General features: G+C 51.3%; 10 protein-coding genes across 10 annotated transcripts; 6 read left to right on the top strand and 4 right to left on the bottom strand.

Annotated features, from left to right (window-relative positions):
- Nucleotides 1-1046: 1046 nt before the first annotated feature.
- BDP81DRAFT_462734 (aromatic prenyltransferase) lies at nucleotides 1047-2429 on the top strand (the record flags this gene model as incomplete). Its single annotated transcript, XM_060593937.1, has 3 exons — nucleotides 1047-1073; nucleotides 1116-2263; nucleotides 2318-2429. The coding sequence occupies 3 exons, from the start codon at nucleotides 1047-1049 to the stop codon at nucleotides 2427-2429; spliced, it is 1287 nt and encodes a 428-aa protein (XP_060442866.1).
- Nucleotides 2430-4346: 1917 nt separating this feature from the next.
- Nucleotides 4347-5024, top strand: BDP81DRAFT_396253 (uncharacterized protein; the record flags this gene model as incomplete). The annotated part of the gene is made up of 2 exons (XM_060588161.1): nucleotides 4347-4527; nucleotides 4582-5024. The coding sequence occupies 2 exons, from the start codon at nucleotides 4347-4349 to the stop codon at nucleotides 5022-5024; spliced, it is 624 nt and encodes a 207-aa protein (XP_060442867.1).
- Nucleotides 5025-5880: 856 nt separating this feature from the next.
- On the top strand, nucleotides 5881-6842 carry BDP81DRAFT_462736 (uncharacterized protein; the record flags this gene model as incomplete). The annotated part of the gene is made up of 3 exons (XM_060593938.1): nucleotides 5881-5916; nucleotides 5973-6488; nucleotides 6558-6842. The coding sequence occupies 3 exons, from the start codon at nucleotides 5881-5883 to the stop codon at nucleotides 6840-6842; spliced, it is 837 nt and encodes a 278-aa protein (XP_060442868.1).
- Nucleotides 6843-9370: 2528 nt separating this feature from the next.
- Nucleotides 9371-10257, top strand: BDP81DRAFT_432475 (uncharacterized protein). The gene has a single exon (XM_060590787.1). It carries the CDS (start codon nucleotides 9429-9431, stop codon nucleotides 10212-10214), a length of 786 nt encoding a protein of 261 aa, XP_060442869.1. The 5' UTR covers nucleotides 9371-9428; the 3' UTR covers nucleotides 10215-10257.
- Nucleotides 10258-11463: 1206 nt separating this feature from the next.
- Nucleotides 11464-12483, bottom strand: BDP81DRAFT_56355 (uncharacterized protein). The gene is made up of 3 exons (XM_060595988.1): nucleotides 12340-12483; nucleotides 11888-12248; nucleotides 11464-11815 (listed from the first exon to the last, which is right to left on the bottom strand). Exons 2-3 carry the CDS (start codon nucleotides 12198-12200, stop codon nucleotides 11625-11627), a joined length of 504 nt encoding a protein of 167 aa, XP_060442870.1. The 5' UTR covers nucleotides 12201-12248; nucleotides 12340-12483; the 3' UTR covers nucleotides 11464-11624.
- Nucleotides 12484-16038: 3555 nt separating this feature from the next.
- Nucleotides 16039-16829, bottom strand: BDP81DRAFT_432483 (uncharacterized protein). Its single transcript, XM_060590788.1, has one exon. The coding sequence runs from the start codon at nucleotides 16817-16819 to the stop codon at nucleotides 16145-16147; it is 675 nt and encodes a 224-aa protein (XP_060442871.1). The 5' UTR covers nucleotides 16820-16829; the 3' UTR covers nucleotides 16039-16144.
- A 2433-nt stretch (nucleotides 16830-19262) lies between these two features.
- BDP81DRAFT_324780 (family 11 glycosyl hydrolase) lies at nucleotides 19263-20020 on the top strand (the record flags this gene model as incomplete). The annotated part of the gene is made up of 2 exons (XM_060584915.1): nucleotides 19263-19616; nucleotides 19685-20020. The coding sequence occupies 2 exons, from the start codon at nucleotides 19263-19265 to the stop codon at nucleotides 20018-20020; spliced, it is 690 nt and encodes a 229-aa protein (XP_060442872.1).
- A 692-nt stretch (nucleotides 20021-20712) lies between these two features.
- Nucleotides 20713-21031, bottom strand: BDP81DRAFT_432486 (uncharacterized protein). The gene has a single exon (XM_060590789.1). The coding sequence runs from the start codon at nucleotides 21008-21010 to the stop codon at nucleotides 20735-20737; it is 276 nt and encodes a 91-aa protein (XP_060442873.1). The 5' UTR covers nucleotides 21011-21031; the 3' UTR covers nucleotides 20713-20734.
- A 738-nt stretch (nucleotides 21032-21769) lies between these two features.
- Nucleotides 21770-24519, bottom strand: BDP81DRAFT_352986 (copper amine oxidase). The gene is made up of 5 exons (XM_060586235.1): nucleotides 23995-24519; nucleotides 23343-23919; nucleotides 23149-23274; nucleotides 22250-23094; nucleotides 21770-22186 (listed from the first exon to the last, which is right to left on the bottom strand). The coding sequence occupies exons 1-5, from the start codon at nucleotides 24330-24332 to the stop codon at nucleotides 22027-22029; spliced, it is 2046 nt and encodes a 681-aa protein (XP_060442874.1). The 5' UTR covers nucleotides 24333-24519; the 3' UTR covers nucleotides 21770-22026.
- Nucleotides 24520-25099: 580 nt separating this feature from the next.
- BDP81DRAFT_473206 (amino acid permease) lies at nucleotides 25100-26940 on the top strand (the record flags this gene model as incomplete). The annotated part of the gene is made up of 5 exons (XM_060594646.1): nucleotides 25100-25347; nucleotides 25414-25490; nucleotides 25616-25891; nucleotides 25947-26070; nucleotides 26124-26940. 5 exons carry the CDS (start codon nucleotides 25100-25102, stop codon nucleotides 26938-26940), a joined length of 1542 nt encoding a protein of 513 aa, XP_060442875.1.
- Nucleotides 26941-26963: the final 23 nt, after the last annotated feature.

Below are 26963 nucleotides of genomic sequence, written 5' to 3' on the forward strand. Positions count from 1 at the left end.
TCAAACATCTTCTACATGAGAATGCCCGTTCCTGAAGAGAAGGGCTCTCTTGGAATTCCCCAAAGTGGCTGCGTGGCATTGAATCAAACTTTCAAGAGTCCGATGGGAACGTCCGTATTACTATCCTCACCTGACTAATGAAGGGCAGAAAGAGTCAAGACTCCATGTCTCATTGGAAGTGCAACTGCGGACTGCCGATAGTTACGGAAGGTGCGGCGACTTCGTAATCTTGGCCATCTCTGCAGCTGCCATATCGTCTGATCAAGTGGGATGTTTAGAGTTATGTTTAACTTGCCGAACTCGGATTTCAGCCTTTGGCCAAGCCTCTCAAGATGATACTGAGTAAAGAAGTGACGGGCGCCGACAAGAAGCCATCACTACTTGCCTTATACGAATACCCACGAAAACGAGTGTTTCGCTGACGAAGTGAATCATACGCTGCCATGGCTTATGGTTTCGCCTGATCTTTGTAGGTCTATACGGCTAGGTTGTCCTTGTTTGTTTCGAAGTGTCTCCGCGTTTTAACTAAGCACGCGGCTCACGGCTATCTAAGCTTGACAGCAGGCAGGCCACAGCCTCCTTGTTCAACTTCAAGATGAAAGTTTACTGGTTATGAGTAAGTGCCCGTAAGTAGTCAGCATATCCATGCACTGCCCGCAAGACGACGGTCCACCAAACAACGGCATTGCAGTGACGTTGTCGTGACTTGATACCGGATTAAACTCAATGTTGTTCTTCGCCTTGAACGTGAACGGCGACCCTATGAGGAGGAGGACGGAGAAAGTTGACCAACTGGAAGACTTCGGCCCTCGGTCTAATTTTTAGTTCCACGAGTATCTCGGTTGACGGAGTGTAACGTAGGTCTGATTAGGAAGTTACCACTTCAGGCGAACGGTGTTTAATTAAGATGCCCAGAGTATGGTGAAGCTATAAAGATTAAAGGCTGCCCTACTTCCTGCATGTCAGCGCTATTTGAGCATGCTTAATAACATTTCCATCTCATTCCTCTTGAATCTTACGCTGCACATACTTCCATTGACTTCAGCATGGCGCCAGCAGCTATCTACAATCCCGTAAAGGATGGTCTCGAAGCGCCACTAAAATCTCCTCAAAAGTTCAACGCCTTCACCTCGGGTGTCAACGATGGTACTATTCCCATTGACCCTCCACTCAACCCAAAGCATCGGTGGTGGTGGGATAAATGTGCACCACTTCTCAACACTCTGCTCAACAGCGCCGAGTCATATACACCGGAAGAAAGGGCAGACCACTTACGCGTCTTTCGCGATGTTGTTGTGCCTTCGTTCGGGATTCCGACACCAAAAGCAAAAGCAAGACCGCTTTTGACTTACGATGGATCTACTTTCGAACCATCTTGGAACTTCACCAAGGGAGATGACGGCGTAATTCGTTACACATTCGAGCCCTTGGGAGACACTGCCGGTTCTACCGATGACCCCTTCGCTGGAGAAATTGGCAGGTCCATGATCCCAATTCTCTCTCAAGTCTCTTCCGACGTCGATATGCGATGGTATGAGCAACTCGTTGATGCATGGTTTCTCACACCCAAAGAAGCCGCAGCTGCTCGTCAAGCGATGCCTTCTTTCGTCAAACGCATACCGCAGCTTTTCCTTGCCTACGATATGAAGCGTTCGAAGCGCATTCTCAAATCCTACCACTTTCCCGTCCTCAAGCACTTTGCGACAGGAGCGACGACGTCAGATCTCGTTTTCGACATGATCCCCAGGTTACAGCCTTGCGGAGACAGGCTCGCAGCATCGGCTGCAAAGTTGCAAAAATATTTGGCGACGTGCAAAGAGCCGTGCATAGTTGAGATGATGGCTGTCGACTGCATCGACCCCAACAAGGCGCGCGTCAAGGTCTATGCTCGGACAACTTCAAACGCAAAGTCAGTTCTGGCAGACGTCTTCACCCTCGGTGGGGCCCAGACCGACGAGGCCACCTTGAAAGGCGTAGAGACCGTGGAAAAGGTGTGGCATCTGCTCCTCGACGAGCCACAGGGCATGACGGCGGAACAACGAAAAGACGCTTGCGATATGCAGAACCTGCACAAGGGCATCTGCTTTGCATTTGAGTTGAAGCCGGGAGCGGAACGTATCGATATCAAAGCACATTTGCCATGGGGCCAGACTGCGAGTAGCGATGCGCAGACCATGAAGAACTTTGCGCAAGCTCTCAGAAATTTGGGATGGGACGAGTCTGCAGACAAGTTCTACCGAGGGGCGACGGAAACTTCAAAGCTGTCAGTTGAACCAAGAATATCACTAAACTTCTTACAAGCGCTAACAATTTCAAGACCTGGTAGGGACTACTCTAAGCCTGGCGGGCTCTCTTACGTCTCGTACAACTACAATGAGACTGGGCCATACATGTCTTCTTACTTCTCTCCGAAGGTACAGGGGGACTAAAATCGGACCGGATGATGAAGCTGCTGGTTAGCTATCTATATTGGTGACGAAGCGTGTTGATAACGAGGCGCAATGTAACAGGGTGATGTTGGCGAGAGGAGCCTAGAACCCTCCGGATATTCCCCTCGGAGTTTGTACATGACAGGATATACGCTTGACTTGACGCTATCTGGATATGACGTAGATTATGTATGTGTAAATTATTCAATCTTTGATGATCAGTTATCCCAGATTTCTCCTCGTTCACTCCTTAAGCACTCCTGCTATGCCTAATAGTGAGCAATGTGCAGAATCGTCGCTTGATAATACTGTACACCTTAGGTAACTTAAAGCACGACCTATTCGATAATGCAGTCCCGAAAAAGATGTATTCGAGTCAAACAAAACGGTCCAGAAAACGGACCTCAGGATTCGTGAGCTGCCATTGCTCAGCTGGCACTGTCTGGAATTGAAATCCTTCCACAACCATCAATGATCAGTTCAGTGTAAATCTGGATCTGACATTTACAGCGACATGTACATCCTTCGTCTCTGCCTGGCAACTTGGGTACTGCAACTGCAGCATTGTAATCAACTACGACTCATATTTAGGGACACATTGTTAACGTGGCTGGAATGCTCTTATTTCTCGCATCGCATCGGACATGGCATTAGTCCGTGAAGACCCGCCGAGTTGATGCCGTCCGCAATTGCGGAGGACCGAGCACTGGTGTTTCCCCGATGACCGCCGGGATGATCAACGGACTAGGGCCACCGGGGCAACGGTATCAATGCCGCGGTGATCAAGGAGATGCTACGGGATACAACGTTGCCCGCCGGTGCCCCATGTTTCAGGTGTATGGCACTTCCAGGCTCCGGGAGGCTAAAGGCCGGCGGCCATGCAAACCTGACGGAGCGACGTAGAGAGGAAACGAAGCCTGGAGCGAGGTGCGAAAGCGATCAACGAGAATGCGACGGGATGGCCGTGCCGAAGGCTGTGGGCTATGTCAAGTCAAGCAGGGTACTGAAATGTTTCCCGTCTCCTCCTTGTATGTTTATGAAACTTAGACTTTGCGGAGGTCCTTCGTCGATCCCCACCTCATCGCCGCTTTGTCCGCCGCGTGGTTTCGAAAGCATCGGATACCCTAAAACGGCAAGCTTCTCTTTGCGAAGTCTACCGCCTACTATTCTATGTTTCTTTCTGTCAGTCCAACGTCAACGTCATAGCCTACATGCTCCGCTGTCTGTGTTCTGCTTGCAGTAGTCTCACAATAGATGCAGAGCTTCCGCTCCCGCCCCCCATAAGGCAAGTGACTACCCTTGTCAAGTTCGTCTGAAGTTTTGAAGGAATGCTTGAAACCTCTTATTCGGCAGTCGTACTCCACTATTCTATTTGACAGGGCTATCTCGCAACTAGAAACATCGGGGAAGAGCTGAGGCCCTGAGTTCGCAATGGCGCCAACGACGCGGCTCCGGGACCCAGTGCAGTGTTTCCTTCCAGAAGATCGCCGTATATGGCAACCCCACAGCAATACAGCCGCAACTTTCTCCGGTTAGCATAACCTTGGACATTGAGGGTCTAGGCGTGGATGGCCTGACGTGGTGGCAGCCGCGGGAGTCCCCCAAAACGGACATAGGATGTGGCACTCCACCGAAAGCCACCGGGCCGCAGTGTCGTGCCGTGAGATCATTGTCGGACTCATGCCTTCAATGTCATGCATCTACAGAATACCGGGTAATGGACAACGGCTCCGTAGAACACGGGCCCACGTTTGGCAGTATATAATCAACCTTGAATCACCTTCTACAGCAGCTTTTCATCATCGTCATCATTCATCAACCACAATCACATCCACACAAGCAACCAAGAACTACTTACAATCATCAACCAACCACTCCAAAATTACTCTCAACCCACCTCAATTAAACACTATCACTATGTCTGCACCACCTGCCGGAGGCGTTACTGAGCGCATGATTATCCCCGTCAAGGGAACCAAGGAGGACTGGAAGGAACCTCTTAAGACCTACCTTCTTGCTCTAAAGACTCAAGACGGTTACCTTCGCACAAGATGGGGACCTTGGTCCGAGAACGAGCAGGTTCTTGATCTCATTTCCGGTACGTTCAAAGTCACTTATCCCATGCAACCCGAACATGTCTAATTTATCCCAGGCTGGAAGTCAAAGGAGTCCCGCGACAGCTTCTTTGCGTCTTCTGAATGCGCAAAGGCGATGGAGCAATTGAAGACAGTCATGACCGGCCCCGTCAAGTCATACTTCATCAAGTTTGTCCCGTACGCACCCAGAGCCGCCATCGACTCTCCCATTGCCGAGACTATCACAATCAGCGGCTCCACCATGTCTGAGGATGACATGCGAGCTCAGTTCGAGAAGGTCCGCGGCATGGATGGCTTCAATGACTTTGCCAGCGGTTTCTCGACCGAAGAGGTGGACGGTGGTGGCAAGGTCTTCGTCGCGGCTCTGGGATGGGAGAGCCTGGAGAAGAGCAGAGCTGCCGACAAGTCTGTCTACATTCCTGCCAGCGGCAAGGTGGAGTCTCACCACGTCAACTTCCACTACCCCATTAAGGGCTTCTCTGTTACCAACACCCACTAGATGAGGTATTCACGACGCATTTAGATTGGAATCTAGACGGATCATTGGCCGGTAGCGATAGTCCAGTAGCTTGCAATTGACTTTTCTGAAGCCATAGCTTGAACTTGTGATGTTTTCGTGTTGCGATTGTGACTTGCCAATAGTTCGTCTAACCTCTGAAGTTCAAGTAGTGCCTGAGTATTGGCAACCATGCTAAAGACCTCAAGGAAAGCATTTACGAAGTCGTCGACGCCATTTCAGATGCCAAGACGGCGCTCAAGCTGGTCCCACGCACTAGGATTGATCCACCGTGCATGTATTCCCGCACAAGGGGGGCGGGTGTCCTTCCCACAGCACCTGTGTCGTGACATAAACTTTGAGTGGCCGACGAGCCCGATACATATCAGACGGTCTGAGACAGATGCGGATAGAAATATGCACCGAATTGCGAGGTTGACGTGCCCCAACAGACGTAGATGCGTTCGACGAGTGACGCTGCTTGACAGACGACGAGGTTGTGCACCTTGTGCTCGGACTCGGGGCGGGAAGATGCTTCTGTCAAACCGGGGGTCCGGCCCAATGATCAATCCTACACACAACAGGCGAGCGGTTTCCGCGAGACTCAGATACAACGACTTCTCACATTTAATGTCTTGAATGCATGAATGCTGACGCGGTTAACGGCTCTTTCGGGTGACTGTTCTTCGATGGGCGCGGGCTCTGGCCCGGGAACCCGCGTATCCTTTAACCGGCTTAAATACTTCACCAGAGACGCAGTTGATATTGTCTGCGCCAAACCCAGCATCGACAAGATCTTCCAGACTGAGTTGCTCTTATCAGTCTTACTGTCGTAGCAGAAGCAGTTTTCACAATCACAATGGCACCTAAAATTCAGAAAGTCGCCGTTGCAGGAGTAAGCTCGTGTCCCAAACATCGTCTAACCAAATGATGTGTAACTGACGATGAAAGGCAACTGGAAATGTTGGAAAAGCAACTCTGAAAGCATTACTTACAGACGGGTTTGATGTCACTGTCTTGGTCCGCAAACAGGGCTCTTTTCCTGACGGTGTCAACGTCAAGGTGGTCGACTTTGCTTCTCCTGATGCTATCAAGGATGCGTTGCAGGGCCACCAAGCTTTTGTGGACTGTACTCTTGTCCATGACGATACTCCAACAAGATTGATAGATGCTGCTGCCGCGGCTGGGGTCTATCGTTACATTCCATCAGACTTCAGCTTGGACTTCAACAACCGCAACGTTCATTCGGTGCCCGTTTTCTTCAAGAAAGACATGAATGACAAACACTTGCTGAAGAAGTGCGAAGAAACTGGAATGACCTGGAGTGTCATATGCAACGGTGCGTTTTTGGATTGGAACTTACGGACCGGCTTCATGAACATCGACATCTACAACAAGAAAGTCGACTATATCAACGAGGGGGGTAATGTCCACGTCTGGACCACCCTCGAATCAACTGGCAAGGCCGTGTCGGGGGCCCTCCTTCACCACGTGGAGACGGAAAACAAACCTGTTTACGTGCATTCTGTCAACAAGAGCCAAAAGCAGATGGTGGACCTGTGTAAGGAGGCGTTGGGGTCTGACGGCTGGACTGAATCAAGGTCGAATATGGACCAAGTATTCGCCGGAGCTTTGAAAGAGTTCCAGGCGGGAAACTACAGTATGAACGTTTTCGGCGACATGATACGCTATGCGAACTCCAGGCCGGACTTTTCCTGCCCTTGGCCCAGAGACGACAATCCTATACTTGGAGTCCAAGAAATGTCAGATGATGAGGTGAAGAGTCTAATAAAGTCGATTGCCAGAGAAAAGACAGCTTAGGGATACAATCTGTACTATGGATTAGCAATACAAGATGTCTCCATTTGAGTGTGTACCAGACCAGTTCATGTGAGTAGGAGAGCCTTCAAAATTTGAGACTTAAGCTTACGGACTCCACTTAGAGGCTGTTTCCACAAATGCTACGATGAAGTTGCGAATTTGACTTGTCACATGGTTTGAGAGTTTCATAGTTTCCATCTGCCTAGAAAGCTTCTAGGTTCAAGAGGATCTCGGAAATTCAAGGAGAAGATTTCAGTATGATACCTCTCCCTCCGGATTGAGTTTCCTGGCTGGTATGACTGTCCTCTTGTGACTATGTGTTCAAGTCATTGGTTGTTCTTGAAGACTTCAATATCAATTTACAATAAGCTCTTGCAAAAGGCTCGCAGCTTGGTGCTGAAGAACCAGAGGTAACTTCAAAGAAAAAGTGGCAGATTTGCAACTTAAATGCCTGGAGCACGTGAAGCAAATCTCTTTCACATCTTACTATTCGGGAAATCTGTGGTGTCACCAGACAAGTCTCGTCATCGTAGTGAATGGGGTGGCAAAGCTCCATAACTTATCGTAGACATGAAGTCAAACCTTTTCAATAGAGCAGTAATAGGTTTCGCGAATACGGCAGTAGCGTACAAAGTTGCCAGTCCTCGACCTCTCAACCGACTGTCAAGTAGTTCCCTCCCTTTCATGACGTATTTTGAATGACTGACTCCGCTGGGTGTACATAACCATTCTCGTGACTCAATTCTGCTCTCTCGTCAATAACTACTGATTCATGATGCCTCAGTGTGAAAGGAAACTAAAGATCTCTGCCCGCATGTGAATCATCAATGGGCAGAAAACCTTGCCCGAAACCGAGCCTTAGCTTTCGACGATCAACGTGGAGATAACTCTATCAGACTGTGTGCTTGACAGAAAGTTGCGGCACGGGCCTGGTCAGGTGCTGAGAGAAAGCCATAAATGCAGTGGAAGTGGAAACACTAACACTTACTCAAGTGGGAGTTTAGGAAGGAGAGCATTTTGGCGTTTCTTTTCGTAGCGTAAAGTCAAGTGCGCTTTAGATGCTCCTAGGGGCCCTTGATCACTCTATCAAATGTCCGGAAGTAAGTTGACATACAGGCCCAGGTCTTGCTTCAAAGAGTCTCTAGCCAAGGCTCATAGATGGAAGACATGACTGTTGAATCGGTACTCTGATAATATAACCGAAACAGAGGAGGGCATGTGGGTGAATGAGTTGATATCTTGCTTAAACCATTATCAAGTGTTTGTCACAATCTACTCCAAAGTCCAAACTTAATTATGAGGCTATCATTAAAAAGAAACGTATCAACAGATCTGGAGTGGGTTCAAATTGCCGTCTTATGTATCCTAAGTATTCACAGCACACTCGTCCTTGAATTATGTTAGGCAATAGTCGAAGGTTAGCTCTCCTCTACTCACTCCTACACTTAATCGTAGAATAGTCGCTGAAATGGTCAGCTGTCTCAAGCTAAGCAAATTGATGCAAAGATCTGCAGACGCAGACGTCAGACTTGGCCGGAGTAGTCCTCTTCTATAGTCAGTGGGCAGAAGATGAACTGCCTCTCAAACAGCCAGATCTCAAGGGTGTTGTTTCCGGTCCCCCGGAAAACTAGTTTGCCATCTGCACTCTACAAAGACCAGCTTCGAACCGCATGCAGTCTTCGTCCGTGTCGACCCTCAAGAACCAATCACTTGTCCACGCTTCCCCGGCAACCCTGAACCAAAGAAGCACTCTATTAAGCTTGCCATGTCTCTGGGAGCCAATGACTGAACCAAGCTGGTTCGACCTTCCTGAAAAACATATTGAGTTTATGCAACCTCGCGGTATAATCCAATTTTACCGGCGGGCCAAGTAGTGAACGTAGGTTACGCAACTTGCCGCCGCCGCCCTCCTCGATTATCCCATGGCGCCGGAGCATCAGACGAGTCAGTAACAAGACCCTGACTGGCCCTGCGATCCTTTTGGTTTCACTGTCGAAGCGGATCGGTAGCACTCGCACAGCATATAAGCTTTCTTCATGAGGTGGTTCTCAAACCTTATTGTGGCAGCATTTGGGGTCATGAACCTGCATATCCGACTGCAGTCTGCAGCTTGCAGATGATGGCGCTCGTCTTAAGTACTAGCGGGCATCCTTTACACTCTTCTTAGTAAGGTTGCGTGCGCCATCGCATCTTCCATCCCGTCTCGCTGACGCCGCCGCCGCCACTCGGTTGTGTTCCTCCCGCATAATGCCTTCCCCAAGGTACGAACTATTACTAGCGTCGTCGATTTACCGAATTCCACTTCTCGAATGAGAGATGGCCGGAGAGACGGGAACCATCTCGGTTTCGCAGGTTCAGGCGATGGTTATGATAGCGTTCGCCGCGACCGCGTACTACAATACGATCGAAACCTTCTTCTACATTTTCACGACGTTCAAGCGCCGACGAGGGAGATATTTCTGGAGCATGGTCGTGTCTAATACCGGCATAAACATCAACGTGATCGCCTTCATTCTGCGATACTTCGGCTACTACCAGAAAGCAATATTCGCATCGAGTATCATTATACCGATCGCCTGGTACTCAATGGTCACAGGCCAGGCCATTGTACTCTGGTCACGATTGCACCTAGTTGTTCACAGCCAACGGAAGATCCGCTGGATATTAACAATGATCATTTTCAACGCCGTCACGATGCATATCCCGGAGACGGTGATCTTCTTTCTCGCCAACACCAGCCGCAAGCAATACGTAATGCCGTTCAAGATTTACGAAAAGGTCGAGCTAGTCGTCTTCACCATTCAGGAGAACATAATCGCATCGGTCTTTCTATACGAAGGCTACAAGAGTCTCAAGCCGTTGAGCGCAATCAAACCCAAGGCTGTTACGAGCATGGTTCGGCACTTGGCTTCACTGTTCGCTGTTGTCTTCATACTAGACACAGGTTTGATTGTCCTGGAATACAGCGACAAATTCGAGATTCAGACAATGTGCAAACCGTTCGTTTACAGCGTCAAGCTCAAAGTCGAATTCGTCGTCCTCAACAAGCTGTTGGCGTTCACTCGAATGAGTGCTTGCGACTGTCGAGGCCCCGAGAGCATACCGTCTGCCACGTTGGCCGACAGCAACAATCGCACAAATGTTGGAAATAACGGGGTGATGCTAGTGCTTCCGGCCATCGAGCAGACGAATGGATCGCTTTCTCCGCTGCGGCAGACAGCGAGGAAGGACTATATCTTTGATGGACGCACGTCTCCGATGAGCACAAGAAGCAGAAGGCGGACGAGGGAGGGCAGTTTGGACATCAGCCCAGAAGAAGACAAAGCGACAGTACCAATACGTGAGAAACCGTTGGTGACGGACGATGGCTAGTCCTAGCAGAAAAGGAACGGAAAACTGAAGATTACTACTCACCATGAACTCGCTTTTCGGTCAGAATCATGCTAAGCGTTGGTATTCCTTTCACAGGGAAGTTGGTTCGAACCGTAGGGTCCTGGGGGTGACGAAGTATCAATATCTCTGTATTGATTGATTCTGCGTAAGGAGTAGAAGGGAGATTCCAACCGGAGGTTGGGTGGGTAGTCGCGGTCTAAGTGTACCCCCTCGAGATGGCCCATGCTCCGCCCCTACTCGCGGCCGAATTGGACTTCCAATCCGACAGTAGCATTGGTTTTATGGGATAGGAGCAACATGCCATAGGTGTGTACCTGAACTATTTATTGGCGACGCATTCCTGAAGAGTTTTCGTCTCATTCTGGTATCCTATTGCGATTGCTGGTTCCCCTGTCGTTACCTCGCCCGTGACCCCATACCTTATACGCAATTTCTTTTCTTTCCCGCTCACATCCGAACTATCCAACCAGATTGTGTCTGGAGGCAAATCGATATACTTTGAGTTTCGGACAATTGACGACACGTAACCCAGAAATTCGGGGCCGTAAGCCAAATGCGTAAAGACAACACTCACTGCGCCTCCGGCTAGAAGAACTAGAGCAGAAACTAAACCGACTACTGCCCATCCCTTCGAAATATCAAATACCTCCACCACAGTGGTAGTCTCTCCCAAGGATGGGACAATAGGCTGGAAAGTATCGCCCCCGATAGCGTATGGACGCTGGCCTATGGCTACACATGTGTTGAGAAGCTGGCTAAGGCGTATACCGACTGTGCTGGGGTCGATCTCTCTCATCGTGACATCCGGACTACTCGTGATACCCGCAAGGACCGGATCTGCGAGATAGTATATGGAGGGGTCGGTTCCCTCGGCCAGAGTCCTGCCTGTCGCAGCGGGTAGGTCTCTGGAGATATAGTTGAAGGCTCGTGGAAAAGATAGGTGCGATATGCCTTCCGGAGAATGCTGCCTCTGAGATGGGCGCTGTTCCACCACCTTGCAGCTCTGCTTGCCGTTATCATCCGAGCAGCTGATGCGAGACTCGACGTACTTTTGACTCATGTGACATGTGATTTATATTTCGTCCGTTAACCAGTATTGGGTCGCGCTGGCTCTGAGAGACAATCGAAGAAGGAGCCTGGTCGGGTCGACGTCTAGATTTGTTTCGTTGGTGAACACGATGGGGCAGTCCTTATATGGGTCGACATAGCTCTCTGGTCGCAGCGACTCGTCGTCAAACCAGAAACGGTCGACGAACCTATCAATCGCGATTCCCCATTGGGGAGAGTTGCTCGTGTTCCTGCGGTGGTCATACCCGTGCCACGTGCCATTTGGGTATTTATTTTTGCCGTCTCCATTTATGGCCGTTGTGCGGCCGATGTATTCATCCGTTACGTTGGACCATGCGTGTGGCCGATTGAGTTCCGTAGAGGAAAAGCGGTCGGCTTTTGGACACTCAAGATTAAGATAACTGGACTCAAGTGAGAATGTTGCATCTCCGGTGTTGGCGTAGCTGACGGGGATCCCGACCAAAGATGAGTAGAGTCCATAATAGGGATCCTCAAATTTCCCCACACATCCACTACGTCGAACTTATTAGTCTATGGCTCCAAGATAAGGATGGTGTAAAGATTTGCAATATTCTCGAGCGTACCCCGGTTCGCGCCGCCACTGATGCCACCGACTGATACCATTGAAGCAAACCAAGACCTAGATAGGTTGTCAAAGAACACCATCTTCGCAGGGTAGTTGTCGCTGCGATTGAGCGAATTCAACATGCGCAGGATTGCCTGAGCCCCAAGAGGAGAAAAGGTCCAAACAAAGACTAATCCAGCCGCAAGTAGGTTCACTATCCGGAACTGAATAATGGTCCAGAGCGTAGATCCGACAGTTCTGCTTTCCATGAGCTGTTCCAGAGAACCCAGGCTCCCTCCTTGTTCTAGCTTCCATCGCGCGGATTCAAGCATCAAGCGACCCACGACAGAAGCGAAAAGGATTGGAAACAGTGTCGAGAGCTACAGTACAGACGAAGGTCAGCGGAGGGCCCTGCTACATAACCGAACAGAGGTAACGCTCCAGAGGCCCGGGGACGGGGATGTAACTTACCACCTTGGTTGCATTCTGTCACGAAAGAGGTATAGCAGTGGATATCTCAGGGGTGGAGATAAGGGGTAGACAGGGGTATGGGCATACAAAAGGGGCTCCCTCGAGGGCTTCCCTTTTCCCCTTTTCCATAGTTGATTAGACCGTAGTTGAGATACCGATTTCCATGAGCTACTCTATATGCCGATTCGTGACACATTCTGCCATACGTCGAACCTTTCGCCAACTTCGGTGCCATCGAGGCGCCAGACGAGTATTACGAACACGATCATCGCTATCGGTAGTATAACAGCGGCGCAATCAACAAGAATTGTAGATGCCGTCATGTTGTTCTTTTGAATGCTGATGCTTTCAGGGCGCAATTTCGAACGCCCCGGCAAAGCTGGACCAGATCCTTCCGAGACCAAAAACTCGCCCCCTTCTCCCGTCAGCAATCAGAACCAGGACAATGAGGGAGAGTACAAACCAGTTGTGAGCGATTACAAGACACTTGGAGTATCATTTTCCCGATCGACGCGGTGCGTCTGCATTAGGAGACTCCGAGAGTCTTGCAAGTCGCTGCTCTGTCGGCTGGACATTTCAAGTGAACATGAAGACCTTGGTCTAGCCAGAAGTCCCTGGCGTGTGATGTCAGTACGTGTATTGGCGAACGTCCGTGATATACGGGCTTGATTCGAAACACAGCTTCGAAGATGGTATTGATGGAATCAATAACCTAGTCCATAAGTAGGGCCTTGGGATTTGTCCTACACCAGAAGGATTGAGCAGGCAACCTATCAATACCTAGAACGATCATACCGAAGCTCCAGTGGCTATGCTCGAGGCATTCTTTCGGCCCTGGACTCGTGTGAAACTGTGTGATTGGAGGTTGTGAACTTGCAGCTGGCTCTGGTCTGCCTCACGTCAGCCAGCAGTCCGAACCCACCAATGACGCCAATACGTTGCCCAGGTATTTTTGGACCCTCCCCCTGGTGAGTGGGGTCAGCATGTGTACAAGGTCAACACCTAAGACATGATGTGACTGCTTTCTACATGCAGGCAACAGTGTAATGGTCGGTATTACCTACTCAATGTAGTATTCGTGGTGGCTTTGTCGATCAGTACATTCAAGGCTACATAACGAAAGGGCCGGCAAAACATGGGCCGGATATTCAACGATGTCGACAGTAACCCCACCATCTATCAGAACGGACGAACCAATAATTAGCTCTAATACAAGCCTTATGGGTAAATGACTAGGCCGTGAAGAGAAGAGCTTGCTGCTCAGCCAACATATTAAGTCATCAGGGGCGGAGGTTCGACATGTGCTGAGGAAGTGTAGAAGCAAAAGTTGACCGCCTGAGTTCACATACATCGCAAGTCCTCTAGAAATCGCGTGCCGCCAGCTTACGAATAATCCCTGGTAGTTCGTCTACTTGTCCATCGCTAATCCCAAGGTAACAGAGTGTTCCCAAATCTGCCGTCATGGGGCCGGGCCAGTATCGCGATTTCATTAAGGCGTACCACGGCTGGGCCATTTCTTGACCGAACCATTCAATATGTGTCAGTGAGAAGCAGCGCACCGGCAACTTCACGAGCGTTTTCGGTTTTTTCTTTGCTCTATTGATTTTACTGTACTTTTCTTGGCCCTCGCGGTGTCGCCCTCGGTTTCGCGTGCACCCGGACAGCTGGGGACTGTTTTGTCCGGCCTCAATCCTCTGCCCATAGTACCTATTGGCGCTGACATTGCTCCGGTCGAGACTCTTTGCCGTATGCAGGGAAGGAAATATAAAGGGCACGGCACGGCATTGCGTTCATAAATATACGCTGGCAAGCCTCCTCGCTTTGCCCCGCAATACCCTCTTAATGGGAATCTGTATTCGTGCCGTGCCTCGGTCGCCTGAAAGGAAAGGGGTCACAGGGACCTAGGATTGCGGGCGAGGAATGGCCTAGGAAACTAGGCTTGTCAAGTTGACGCAATCTTTACCTTGCGGCGTTTCCCGTCGTTCGATGGCCGTAGCCGTAGCTGCGGAGCCGGTTATACTACACTTGTGCGGATATCCTGCAGAAAGTGCTCTTTAAGTCTAAATACGGATATGTTCCCACTCTCCCCTATTTCGCTACATAACCTCGAAAATTTAGGTTCCAACTTCGTTGCTCATGCTCGACGAAGCTCTAGTCAGCGTCGGACACGAGTAGTACTTCACTGATCTTGCCTATCCCATCGAGTGCCAATTGGCAACAGGTACATTATGCCCAGTTTTGACCCAGTTTTGCCCCCTCACCGCGGGAATACATGACGGTACGTCATCAACCCCTATATTTTCCCAGCTGCGTTCACCACCACAACTAACATTTCTACAGATGGGCAACTGTCGCGATGTCCTCAAGCGACTCTGATGCGTCTGATTCGTCAGCGCTTTCACATATCACCGTCGCAGTACTTCCCGAAGACCTTGATAGCGCCTGTACAGCTCAATGTAGGCCCGAGAGGTGTGATAACGCAACTGTACGCCCACACGAATCGCCTCCGCTAGAAAGGGGCACACCGGGCCAATTCAACCCCCTCGACGTGCCCTACCGCGCCGCAACAGTACGGGGTCTATCTACTACCCCTTTAGAGCTTTTTCAGCAGTATGTGCCTTTGAGGCTGGTTGAATCGTGGGTACAGTGGACCAATGAAGCCGCAGTACGAGGCCCTGTTCAACAACACTCACGATCCCACAGAAAAAAGACGAGGTCAGGGTGCCTGCAGTGTGGAGTAGCGCTTTGTAACTCGGATGATTGCTGGTACCTCTTTCATAGTCAGAGTATATAGACAACAGAAGTATCCATAATCTAGGCTTTTTGGTTGGCTAGAAGAAGTCTTGGCTGTCTCCTGAGTGGTCAGTTCCCCTCAAGGGCATGTACCTGTTGCCAATTGGCACTCGATGGGATAGTGTCCAACTCGGAAACCCTAAACGTGGCTCGGGTTTGATATTGAGGGGTCTCGCGTTTTAGCTTCGTTACTATTCGTTTTTGAGTTCTCCTAGGCATATGGTCGAGTACAAAGTGTGGCTGTTTTGGAAACATGAAGTAGTCCCTTCTTGGTTCAGGGGTCCGGCAAGTGACAATTTCTCTCCCTACGCAGCATATGCCAGCGAATATTGAACCGAACGCCTTGTGATTTTGGCGAGATTCGTTGAGGTAGTGTGTAATCATTCTCTTTTCGTCATCCGACTATCCAAAGCCTTGGCGAAACATGCCTCATGTTGACTGCTATCGACAGCGGTGCAGGATCAGGGATCTGTTTCCCCGTATCTCAATGGTGTTCATGATTACTGGTTCAGACGAATCGAATAGTTTCGACTAGCTGCAGGCAATCAAACTCATTTTTTTCTTCCTATTCCAACTTTGTTCGTTGACATTGGATGCTCACTATGACGTTATCATGTCAAAAAGTTTTACCCTATCATCTAGGTACTCGCTTTGGGTAAAGGATGTAGCATATACGGCTTCACGTAAGCACGTGGATAGGTGATGTTGAGAAACTTAGTGTCGGATTGGAAGTCCAATTCGGCCGCGAGTAGGGGCGGAGCATGGGCCATCTCGAGGGGGTACACTTAGACCGCGACTACCCACCCAACCTCCGGTTGGAATCTCCCTTCTACTCCTTACGCAGAATCAATCAATACAGAGATATTGATACTTCGTCACCCCCAGGACCCTACGGTTCGAACCAACTTCCCTGTGATAGGGATACCAACAGCTACCCAATGCCAATGCCATCGTTAAGGAATCATGGCTAATTACTAGTAGTACTATACAAGAAAACGATCACCGGACAGGATTACCTTGCAGTGCTGAAAGTCTCGCCGCCTGTCTCAAGATATTTCTTCTCCTGCACAGTTGACTCCCTACGCATAGCCATGTTCCTATGCGGGTACCGTCCAAACTGCACAATAATGTCGCGATGCTTCGTTTCAAAGTCACAATTCGTCTCCAGTAGATCCCTAGCCGCCTCCTTCTGCACCGCCAACACGCCCCAGCACTTACGCTGATCGTCGCTCCCGGCCTCCCCGTCATCAGCCATCAGCTCCTCAAAATCGTCCTTCATCTGCTGATACTGCGCCACAGCAAAGTCGTGCAGCGCCAGGTCCTCGGAGTGCATGAAAGGCAGATAGAACCACATGCGGTAGGCCACACGGTACTTGATCCTGTTGTGAGTCGCGGCGCCGGCATTGATGGCGTGCTGTGCGATTTCGCGCGCGACGGGATCGAAGAACTTGAAGACCGTCGACGACTCTGGGCCCCGGTAGATGTTTCGCGGGACTTGGTCTAGGAGGAGGACTAGGCCGAGCCACTGCAAAGGGGTGAATGGCCTCAGAATTGTGAGAATATCTCTGGTGGTGATCTTGGCTGATTTCATGGCCTCCAAGACAGGGCGGAACTTCTTTCTGTAGGTGCACATTAGCAACGTCACGTAGCATGCAATCTGGTGGGTAACATTACACGCAAGCCTCATCAAAATCGACGTCGGAGTAGAACCATCGTCCCATCTGGCTCCTCTGGGGTAGAATGTATGCCTCATCGGTCTTGAGATGCTTGAACCAGAACCGGCGGAGCTTCTCAAGCAGATCAGGCGTGAGAGTTTCCTTGAGCCGCGCCTTTGCGTGCGTCTTGCATGAGTTTGACCGCGGCAGTCCTCCCATGGTCAACATCGGCATCATCTTGTCGTCAGTAGTAGAGTCGCGATGACTGGCAGAAGTATGGAAACCGCGTCGTCTCGTAAGCGTCGTCGTCGCTGTCGACGAGCCTGGCCGGTGGCATGTCGAGGGAAGGCTAGCACCACGACTCCTCACCGCCTGCGACGTTGAGTTGTGCCACTGCTGCTGCTCCCACGGCTTCACCCGCAACAGACGGCGGTCGACGCACCCCGCATTTCGAAGGGTGCGACTGATGGTCTGATGAGGAGGCATGACAGCCACCTCTCACTTACAGGACGACAAAGGGTGACCAATGGGCGGAGGGTGGTGCCACCGGAGCTGCACTGACGTCGTCTCGTCTGGTGTCTTTGCTGCCCTTTCGTTTCTGGGGGAGGTCTGGTCAGAAAGGGGGAAAGAAAGTCTGGACGCGTCGAAATGCGGGGGTTGTGCAGGCCGAGCGCCCCGTTGTGCAAGTCAGGGTCCCTCGCTTGCCATACACTAATGCAAAAACGAGCGAACTGGCGTTGTTGTCGCAGCTTTGCTTATGTCAGCGGCTGGATGGTGGCACAGGATCGATTGGTTGGGGATGTGGCTTGGGGGCAGCACTTGATCTCACCAAGCACCCTACTACGTAGGAATCAGCATCATGGCGGAGGGGATCCAGGGCGTTGGAGGGCCGGTCGAGAACGGCCACACGTTGGAATGTGGCATAAGTAGATCAGAGATCGGCAGAGGTCAGACACGCCCGGTTGATCATGGCGTAGGGTTCTGTTCGCTCTGGACTCTGGAGAGACGAGTGTGGTCAAGCCGGAAGCTATGGTGAGGGACAGCTCAGAGTTAGAATTGACGTCAGTTGAGACTGCGCGTCTAAGAAATTGTTAAGAGAGAAATAACGCCAAAAAGGCGCTCACTGCGGCGTCTAACTCAAACGCTGAGACCCGGCTACAAAAGCAGTGCAACACATCTGATTGAAGTACCGGCATGGCTCCCGTGGTTGCCTGAAAAGCTAGAATGAATATGGCCCAAAATCGGGTTTCGAGATTATTGCAAGGTTGGACAAAAGCTTGGGTCCGGCTGCACAAGAAAATCCGGTACTATCATAAGAAACCGTTATAAGCCGGCCGAGCAAACCTCGGCGTTCATGCTCTTCTCCACACTGAAACCATGGAGGCTAACTATTCGCGAGCGTTAAGAATGCAGTGAATCTGGTACGCTAATATTCGCAGCCTCCGTTCCTCTTCTCCGGAAAGCACTAGATGACTTCAGCCGACGGGTAAAGAAATCCATTCCCACCTCGAGGTCAGCAGTCACACAGAATGCCCCCAAAGTGTCGCTGAATCGTTCACGGGCCGCTGCTAGTGCCACCATCCCGAACCTTAACAGCTTGTTTTAACGATGATGTTCGAGATCCCGTCCGACTTTGAGATGGGTTTCTGGGATCATTTCAGCTGTCATTTGTTCCGGATGAATATCATCCTGGAGACCGGCATGGCCGGCTAAACAAGCGTTCATGTGTAATAGGGGGACGGACGAGCTGCCTCTTTGCCTCTAATACTGTTTTCCAAAGAAAAAAGAGGAACTGCTTTTTCGGCCGCAGTGCCAGAGCATGCCCCTTGCGTAAATTGCGGAGAGCGTAGCAAGGATCATGCAACACCGGCCCCGGCTTGGTTCATTTACTCCCGACGATGCGGCCACTCAATCCGACTCCTGACATAAACCCGACACGTCCATTGGCGGAACCCCACAGGTCCTCATCGGTCCATCACGGCCGGCCGCTCGTCGACCGTTTGGGAAAGATTTCCCAGGGGTTGGTGGTGAACCACACATGGGCACTTGTCACCCCAAAACCGAAAAGCTCGTAAACCTCGCGCAACTGTGCTAGAAAGGCACGGAAGCAACTTCTTGAAGTTCCCACCCGGTCCCAAGAATGCTACCCACGTGGGTCGAGGTTAGTTAATTCTGGGCAAGGCGGTCCCATCGAGAAAACAACCCCCAGTTCCCATGCAACCGATGCCCAAATACCCATAGGAAACGGCACTTGAATCTCCGTTTTCCCCTGTCATCCCATCATCGGTTCCTGCTCTGGACCCAGAGAAACGATCGAGAAAGAATTAGATTGAAAAGGACGAGGTTCGTCCTCGCCCTTCCTACGATGCTCTCCTTTCCTCCCCTCTCAGCCTCACCAGCCTCTTTGTTCATACTCCGACCACCACATTCGTTCTCTTGACCTTTTTTTGTACATATCAGAACCAACCTGTCAATATGGTTTCATTCACTTCTCTCTTCACGGCCTCTTTGGCCGTCGTCGGCGCCCTAGCCGCCCCCGCCACCGACAAGCCCATGACCACCGACCTCATCAAGCGCGCTTCGACCCCCTCCTCCCAGGGAACCAGCAACGGCTACTTCTACAGCTTCTGGACCGATGGCGCCTCCCCCGTCACCTACACCAACGGCGCCGCTGGCGCGTACAGCATCCAGTGGCAGTCTGGCGGCAACTTCGTCGGTGGAAAGGGCTGGAAGACTGGTAGTTCCAAGAGCATCAAGTACTCTGGTACCTGGTCCCCCGTCAACAACGGCAACAGCTACCTGACCGTCTACGGATGGACCAGAAACCCTGTAAGTTAAACCGGCCCGTGTACCGAGTCGAGTGCTTCGAGCAAAATCGCTAATGCAATCCTCGACAGCTCATCGAGTACTACATCGTCGAGAACCACGGCGCGTACAACCCCGGTAGCGCTGGTACCCTCAAGGGCCAGGTCACCTCCGACGGTTCCGTCTACAAGCTGTACGAGAGCACCCGTACCAACGCCCCGTCCATCGACGGCACCCAGACCTTCAAGCAGTTCTGGGCCATCCGCGAGAGCAAGCGCGTCGGCGGCACTGTCACCACCCAGAACTTCTTCAACGCCTGGAAGTCCGCCGGCATGACCCTCGGTACCTCCTTCGACTACATGATCGTCGCCACCGAGGGCTACCAGTCCGCCGGCTCGGCCAGCATCAAGGTCGAGACCGCTGCTTAAATGCAGAACACTTTCACATAGAATGTGCTGTTGATAAGGGAGATATTGAGGAGTAAAAGGGCCTGGGGGTGATCAAAGCGTGCGATGTCGCGCACGTGGGAATTTCAGGGGTTGTCGGACGCACGGCGATCACGAAGGAAATTTGAGATGGCCTTCAGGCGGAGGGCGGGCCTTGCGGCTGTTTAAAAAGGCAGGATTTCTTCAACTGGGATCCCTTGAGATCCAAGTGATGTCTACAATGAAAATCACCTATTCCCCATCAATCAGTTCTCATGACGTGTCGGCCTCTCAAGCTCGAAGTTCTCCAAGACACCACAAGCATTTACGATGTTTGAATAGGGGGATTGATCCGGACTTCGTTTCGGTGTCGTGGCCGAGCACTATCGAAATCAAATATATTTGAGCCCACACAAGCAGCCAATTCTGTCGAACACGACATGCCCCCTAGGCGATAAGCCCAATCTGGCTGATGGAGACGCACTAGACCTTACCTTATTTCAGATCCACCGCGGCCCCATTTTGATGCCGAACAATTCTTCAACGCCAAACTTGCCCTGCATTTCACCCACTGGTCCTAGAATCCCACACCATGGCACTGACTTAGCCTACCAATTGCTGCCGACACAAACAATGTGTATCGAAAAGCCCCCGGCAACACGTGCTGTGTAAGCTGGCAGAGCTCCAGTCTCAATGTGAAAGATTCAATCGGTCCATTCACTGACTCGTTCTCCTGTCTTCACAGGCGCTGCGATACTTGACTCTTGGAAAAGTGTTCAAATTGCTGCTTAACACCTGGAGATGTGCAAAAATATGCACACATCGAATGAGCAACGACTTCATCGACGTGACGTCTTTATGTGTCAGCCGCGAAGCTTGACGTACGTACTTACTAGTCGTTGCTAATATGGCCGAACATTTGGCGGTTGTGTCGCAGAGGAGTACACATAAAAGGCAGTGCAGGTCATGATGGGACCCAGCTCTGGGAAACATGGGAGATCATATAGATAGCGGTAACCCAAATATCCTCCTTGGTGTGGACATCACCGATCTCGGACACAAAAGTCGGCTTTCTTTGCGTCATGTTGTCAACGACCTTGGTGTTTGTCGGCGATACGCCACCATCACACGATCTAATCAACTAAATCAAGCGAATTCCGGTTCCGAGTTGTGCGTTCTCTTATCTTTGTGGGGGTTCGTTGACGCGTTCTGCCTCGCCGGAATCGTTCCGATGGCAACCTACACGTAGGGTTATCTTATCTCACTGTAAATTGACACCGATTCTCGACACATGGAGGCTAGAGAAAAGTTAATATTGTTCGTGAAGCTTAGGAAGGGGCAACCGATATCAGTGGGTCACAATGCTTTGAAGGGCTGCACTGGAGATAGTAGCTCAGATCACCATGGCGTGTTTGAATGATTGAAGCAAGAGTTTTCGAGACAGACTCGGCAGACGAGTTTGACGGTAGGCACACCTCAGTTCCAAGTAACGCACCACCGATAGCATCATGGCCATCACAGCACAGCTGCAACTTTTCTTCAAATTAACACAAAGACGCATTTTGAGAATGGCAAGCCATCAGAACACTATGATGCTGTTGATTATCCGACGACATGAAGTACTCGAGGTCTCATCTAGTTCTTGTTGCGCTTGTAGTCCCATTCGAGTCCCCATCGCTGCTGCTATCTTTGGTCGTACTTAGACGAAACCTTCAAGGGTCTTGGAACGTGCAAAGTAAATAGAGGACTTATGGGAGAGCCAAACGCTATTATACATCGTAAGCGATATCCCAATGCAGGTAATTCTAACGAAATGGAAGTGATCTGCAATGAGATTTCTGGTTCAGACATTCAGCTCGCTGCATCGTCGACTTTCGCAAGGTCCAATACTGTAGTAATTTGGAGATGAAATTGTAACTAATGATTCTGATATCATGGGTCTCATGCTCTGTCTAAAAACAGCGCTTTTCATAAAATACACAGACTGATTGTTTATCTGATCAGCCCCTTTACAAGTTGCTCTTGATCGGAGCCTCCTTCTCGGCGCAGCAGCTCTGGTTACCCGAAGTCAACTGGGAGCCGATGTCCTTGTTTGAGGGCACATCAAGCGCAGGGTTTCCAGTGAAGAAATCAGAAGGCGTAATGTGCAGTTGAAGCATCTCAACAGGCCTAAAGTAATTGTTAGTCATGTCTTCATTCACAGAGGAGATCTCAAGCAAGGCAAATACTCACATGACGGGCCAGTCCTCGATACGAGGGTTGTGTGTAAGACCGAACACGCTCCAGACGACAACATCCTTGTTCAGGACATCCTCGTTCCTATCAGCAGCATCCTTGACACCGCCGACCTCGAGCTTGCTCTGCAGGGTATAACGACCACCCGGAAAAAGCTCGTGGTCCTTGTACTTCGTGACCCAGAGGTGGTGACGCGCGAACAGCGCACGCTTGGACTGCACGCTGTTGGGGTCGGCAAGCAGAAGCTGCGTCGGCGGCGGCGTAATCTTGTACCCGACGGGCTTGCCGCTGATGGGGTTCGGCTTGCTGAGGTTCTGGATCTTGAAGACGCGGTTGTTCATCGGGGCGGCATCGAAGCCCGCCGACGTCGTGATGGGCGTCTGCCTGACCTCGTACAGGTTGCCGTTTGGGTTCGTACGCTGGTCCATCTTCAGCGGCAGACTCTCCTCCTGCACAACCGTATTCTCGTGGCCATCGACGGAGGGGTCGATGCGCACGCAGAAGACGTGCTGGTGGTTTTGCGCCAAGGCACCCGGGCTGACGACGTTGCCCCAGGGGGCGGTCTTGCCGGGGTCGATGTTGACCACGGAGACGATACCGGTTGCACGGGCCTCGACGACGATGCCGGCTGCTTGGTCGAACTTGAAGTTGAAGATGTACTCGTAGTTGGCGAGGGTGATGATGAACTGGATGACGAGCTCACGGCGGCGGGTGACGACGGCACGACCGGTGCGCCAGTTGGTGTGCTTCCAGTTGATACCGTTGTCCTGCTCGTGAAGGCAGATGACGTTCTTCGTCTCAACGGCACTTCCCTTGGCGTCGGTAAGAACACCATCAAAGTACTGTTTACTTGTGTTAGTACACTGGTGTGACTATGAGTAAGGGTTGAGGCATACCTTGATGACACCGAGACAGTCACAGCCAAGGGTCAAGTTGTTGACTGCGTTGCCAAGACCACCATCACCAAAGTCAAAGGCTTGCTTGCGGTGGAAAGGTGGGCGAGGATCAGCATAGGGCACATTCTAGAGCACGAGTATTGTTAGTGGGGGTTCATGAACTGGTACCAAGTAACAGTGTTCTCGTGACTTACCATGTCACTCATGCTGAGACGGTACATGACGGGACGTCCATCATAGCGGACATCGTGAACAACAGCACCCTCACGAGGGTTGAAGGTAATACGCATACGCCACTTCTGCCACTCAATGAGGTTGCCATCCGTGATGGAGAAACTGGGACCCTCGGGCTGGACAACAGTCAAGGGCTTCAAGTCCTTGCGCGTGCCGTTGGGCAACAGCTCGGGCACGTACTCGCTCTCCTGGCAGTGGTCGACAATAGTGGGCTTATGGGTCTTGCCCTGGAGGGCGTCACCCTTGCCGCCGGTAGCCAGCTCGTCGATGCGCACGATCTCCTTGGCGTGCGCATCCATGACGGGGATGAGGGGAAGGGGGTAGGCGTAGAAGTTGGAGTCCGGGTTTCCGCTCCTCGTGTCACGGGCGAAGATCAGGGCCTGGAAGAAGCGGCTGTCCCCGTCCGCGGCATCGGGTGCGCCATAAGGCCACGGCTCGACGACGACCTCAAAGGCCTCTGGCAGCTGGAGCTCTGCGATCTTCTCCTTGAAGAGCGGGGAACGCTCGACAGCTTCGGCGAGGGTCTCGAACTCATAGCTTAGCACATATGCATGTTAGCGCTGCGGAACTCAGTGGAAACCTGGGGGCGGATGTTTCGAGGGCTAGACATACACAGTCAGACTTGCTTGGTGCTCGGAACCAATGATCTTCTGGTCAACGATCTTTCCCATGCCCAAGTCCACAATAGACTCGGTGTACTGGGCTTTGCTGGCGCCACCAATGACATCGTAGAAGGCTTGTGCGCATCTCGCCGGTCTCGGTGAGGAGGCTGTGAGTTTACCAGAATGCTCGAGCTCCAGGAACTTGGTCACATCTGCTTTTGGCGGCTCCCACAGGTAAATCACTCTGAAGTCCAACACTGATCCGCCGTGCGCCGCAAGAACAATGTCTCGCGCCCGGTTGGTCTCTTCCGGAGACAAGGCGGACAGGGGGTGCGGAATGGGTGCCATCGTGGGAGAGGAGGTCGAGTAAGGAAGGTCGGAACAAGGGAGGGAGGGGTGCTGAAGAGGTGTGTGGCCGGAAGTAGTTGACAGGGTGGTGTTCGAGACTGAGCAAGACTGTGTCTTTATGAAGAATTCAGACAACTTTCGGAACCACCTATAAGAGGCTTGCAATTGGCTTTTGCTGATAGTGATACTGTGATAGAGAAGGACAGATGTTACGTCGAAAGTCTGGCCCATTAAATGAGACGAGACGCTTTGTCTGCTAATGCCCTCGGAAGAGTTTCCGAGCACAAGCTTAAGTGTACAACGCGGAAACCGCTCGGAAAGACGGAACGCCACCGAGTCAAGACAATGCCCCCATCACTCTCTTATCTTCAACCCCGGCCTAGATAAGCCATTGACAGAAGCTAGTGTATTAAAGATTCCAGCCTTGAAGCTTGCTAGAAGCTCTTGTGATTGACCACTGATTATAACAGTGCTGATGATTGGACCTTGTGCTGAAGATAAGGTAGACCAGGAAGCTGCTGCGGTACCGCCGGTACAGGATATCGTCTCCATTTTGGGAGAACTCGCGGCACTGCAGCCAGGTTTCGAGGCTTGTTTTTGGTTGAAAGGCCTGACAACCCTTTCGGTGATAAGATCAAAGACAAGACGGAACCGTCTTTGTATGTAATAGCCATGGCGTACATAACTCGAGAATCGCCCGATACACAGGGGTCAACTCTGTAGGATCGTACGACGACATAGTAATTACTTCAGAGTTTTTGTTAATCATGGAAAACGACATGAAGAAAGATACCGCGACTCTAGGAAGAATCGACTCTCAGTCCCAGACCGACGATGTCAATGGCGACGACCTGCGCCTCGCCCAACTCGGGCACACGCAGGAGTTGAAGAGACAATTCTCGTTGCCGGCACTGGGAGCTCTGTGTCTCTGCCTTATGGCAACATGGGAGGCATTGTCAACAGTCATTGCGCCAGCCCTAGTTAGCGGAGGCGCACCTTGTTTGTTCTACAATCTGTAAGTTAACATGCAAACTGGGGGTTCTTGGCGACACCACTTAGGCGAGACTAACATCGTGAAAAGCATCATTTCCACTATTTGCACTATTTGCATCGCCTCATCGCTCGGAGAGATTGCTTCGATTTATCCGACTGCCGGAGGTAAATTCTTCCTTCCAACGGTGTCAAGCTCCATTGTGAAGCAACTGCACCTAGTTCTCAACTCAAGGAAGAAAGTTGAAGGGCACTTACAAGCATCCAAATACTGACATTCTCTCCCTCTTCAGGTCAATACCATTGGGTCGCCGCACTATGCCCACCATCGACTCGATTCGCGGCCGCATTCACAACAGGATGGATTTCCGTGGGCGGCCAGGTCGTTCTGACCTCCTCGGCCGCCTTCGCAGCCGGTCTCCAGACTCAGGCCCTCATTATCCTCAACGATGATTCGTATATCCCACAAAGGTGGCAGGGCATGCTATTCTACTGGGCGATCTTGGTATACGGCATGGTTATGAACATCTGGGGTCACAGACTCCTTCCCACCGCCAATCTTTTGTCGGGTAAGTGACTGAGTATCCTTACTTCGAAAACGGGAATCATAACTTAAAACTCTAGGTGTCATGGCCCCCAAGAACTCAGCCTCGTTCGTCTTCACGGAATTCGTCAACTCCAGTGGCTGGGAGAGCGACGGCGTCTCATGGCTTGTCGGACTCATCAGCGCCGTCTACCCCTTCCTCGGGTACGCTCAAATCCCCCCTCCTGTGTTGTACACACACTAACACATCTACGCAGCTACGATGCCGCATGCCACTTGGCCGAAGAAATGCCCAACGCAAGCCGCAACGTCCCCATCGCCATGGTCGGCAGCGTCGTTGTCAACGGCATCATGGGCCTCGTCTACGGCACCGTCCTCCTCTTCTGCACGGGTCCCCTCGATGCCCTCCTCTCAACCCCGACAGGGTTCCCCTTTATGCAAATCTTCATGGACGTGACAAAGTCCTACGGCGGCGCGACCTTCATGTCCCTCATGATCATCCTCACTGCCGTGGCCGCCACCGTCGCCGGCATCACGTCCACCTCGCGCACGCTGTGGGCTTTCGCCCGAGACAAGGCCACGCCGTACGATCACTACCTCAGCAAGGTCAACAAGCGCCAGCAGATCCCCGTCCACTCCGTCGTTCTCGTCACGGTCCTCCAGATGCTGCTTGGGTTCATCTACCTCGGTAACACGACCGCCTTCAAAGCGATTCTGTCCATGGCCATCATCGGAATGTACTTGAGCTACATCATTCCCATCGTGTACATGCTGGTACACGGAAGGAAGAACTTGAGCCGTTCCGACTATGGCCCATTCAAGCTTGGTCCCGTCGTGGGACCCATCTTGAACGTCATCAGTCTAATCTGGATGACTGTGGTGATCATCTTCAGCACCTTACCCTCGGCGATGCCGGTTACCCCGCAGAACATGAACTACTCGATTGTTGTAATGGCTGGGTGGCTGACCTTCGGCGTGGTCTACTACATCTCGTTTGGGCGGAAGAAGTTCGAGGTGCCGGCGGTTGATAACGTTGTGACTGGGGTCTTCGTTCACACAGAAGTTGTAGTCTAAGAATAAATAGGTACGCGGGAAGC

Source organism: Colletotrichum phormii, assembly GCF_030913505.1.
Source record: "Colletotrichum phormii strain CBS 102054 chromosome Unknown BDP81scaffold_15, whole genome shotgun sequence".
Lineage (NCBI taxonomy): Eukaryota > Fungi > Ascomycota > Sordariomycetes > Glomerellales > Glomerellaceae > Colletotrichum > Colletotrichum phormii.

Bases quoted from the DNA above. Each gene is read 5' to 3' on its own strand.
- BDP81DRAFT_432475 (XM_060590787.1), top strand. From the start codon at position 9,429: ATGGTCACAGGCCAGGCCATTGTACTCTGGTCACGATTGCACCTAGTT.
- BDP81DRAFT_56355 (XM_060595988.1), bottom strand. From the start codon at position 12,200: ATGCTTGAATCCGCGCGATGGAAGCTAGAACAAGGAGGGAGCCTGGGT. The intron at 11,816-11,887 runs GTACGCTCGAGA...AGTTCGACGTAG, and splicing joins CAGTGGCGGCGCGAACCGGG to TGGATGTGTGGGGAAATTTG.
- BDP81DRAFT_432483 (XM_060590788.1), bottom strand. From the start codon at position 16,819: ATGAGGCTTGCGTGTAATGTTACCCACCAGATTGCATGCTACGTGACG.
- BDP81DRAFT_432486 (XM_060590789.1), bottom strand. From the start codon at position 21,010: ATGTTTCCCAGAGCTGGGTCCCATCATGACCTGCACTGCCTTTTATGT.
- BDP81DRAFT_352986 (XM_060586235.1), bottom strand. From the start codon at position 24,332: ATGGCACCCATTCCGCACCCCCTGTCCGCCTTGTCTCCGGAAGAGACC. The intron at 23,095-23,148 runs GTATGCCTCAAC...ACAAGTAAACAG, and splicing joins ACTGTCTCGGTGTCATCAAG to TACTTTGATGGTGTTCTTAC. The intron at 22,187-22,249 runs GTGAGTATTTGC...CAATTACTTTAG, and splicing joins ATCGAGGACTGGCCCGTCAT to GCCTGTTGAGATGCTTCAAC.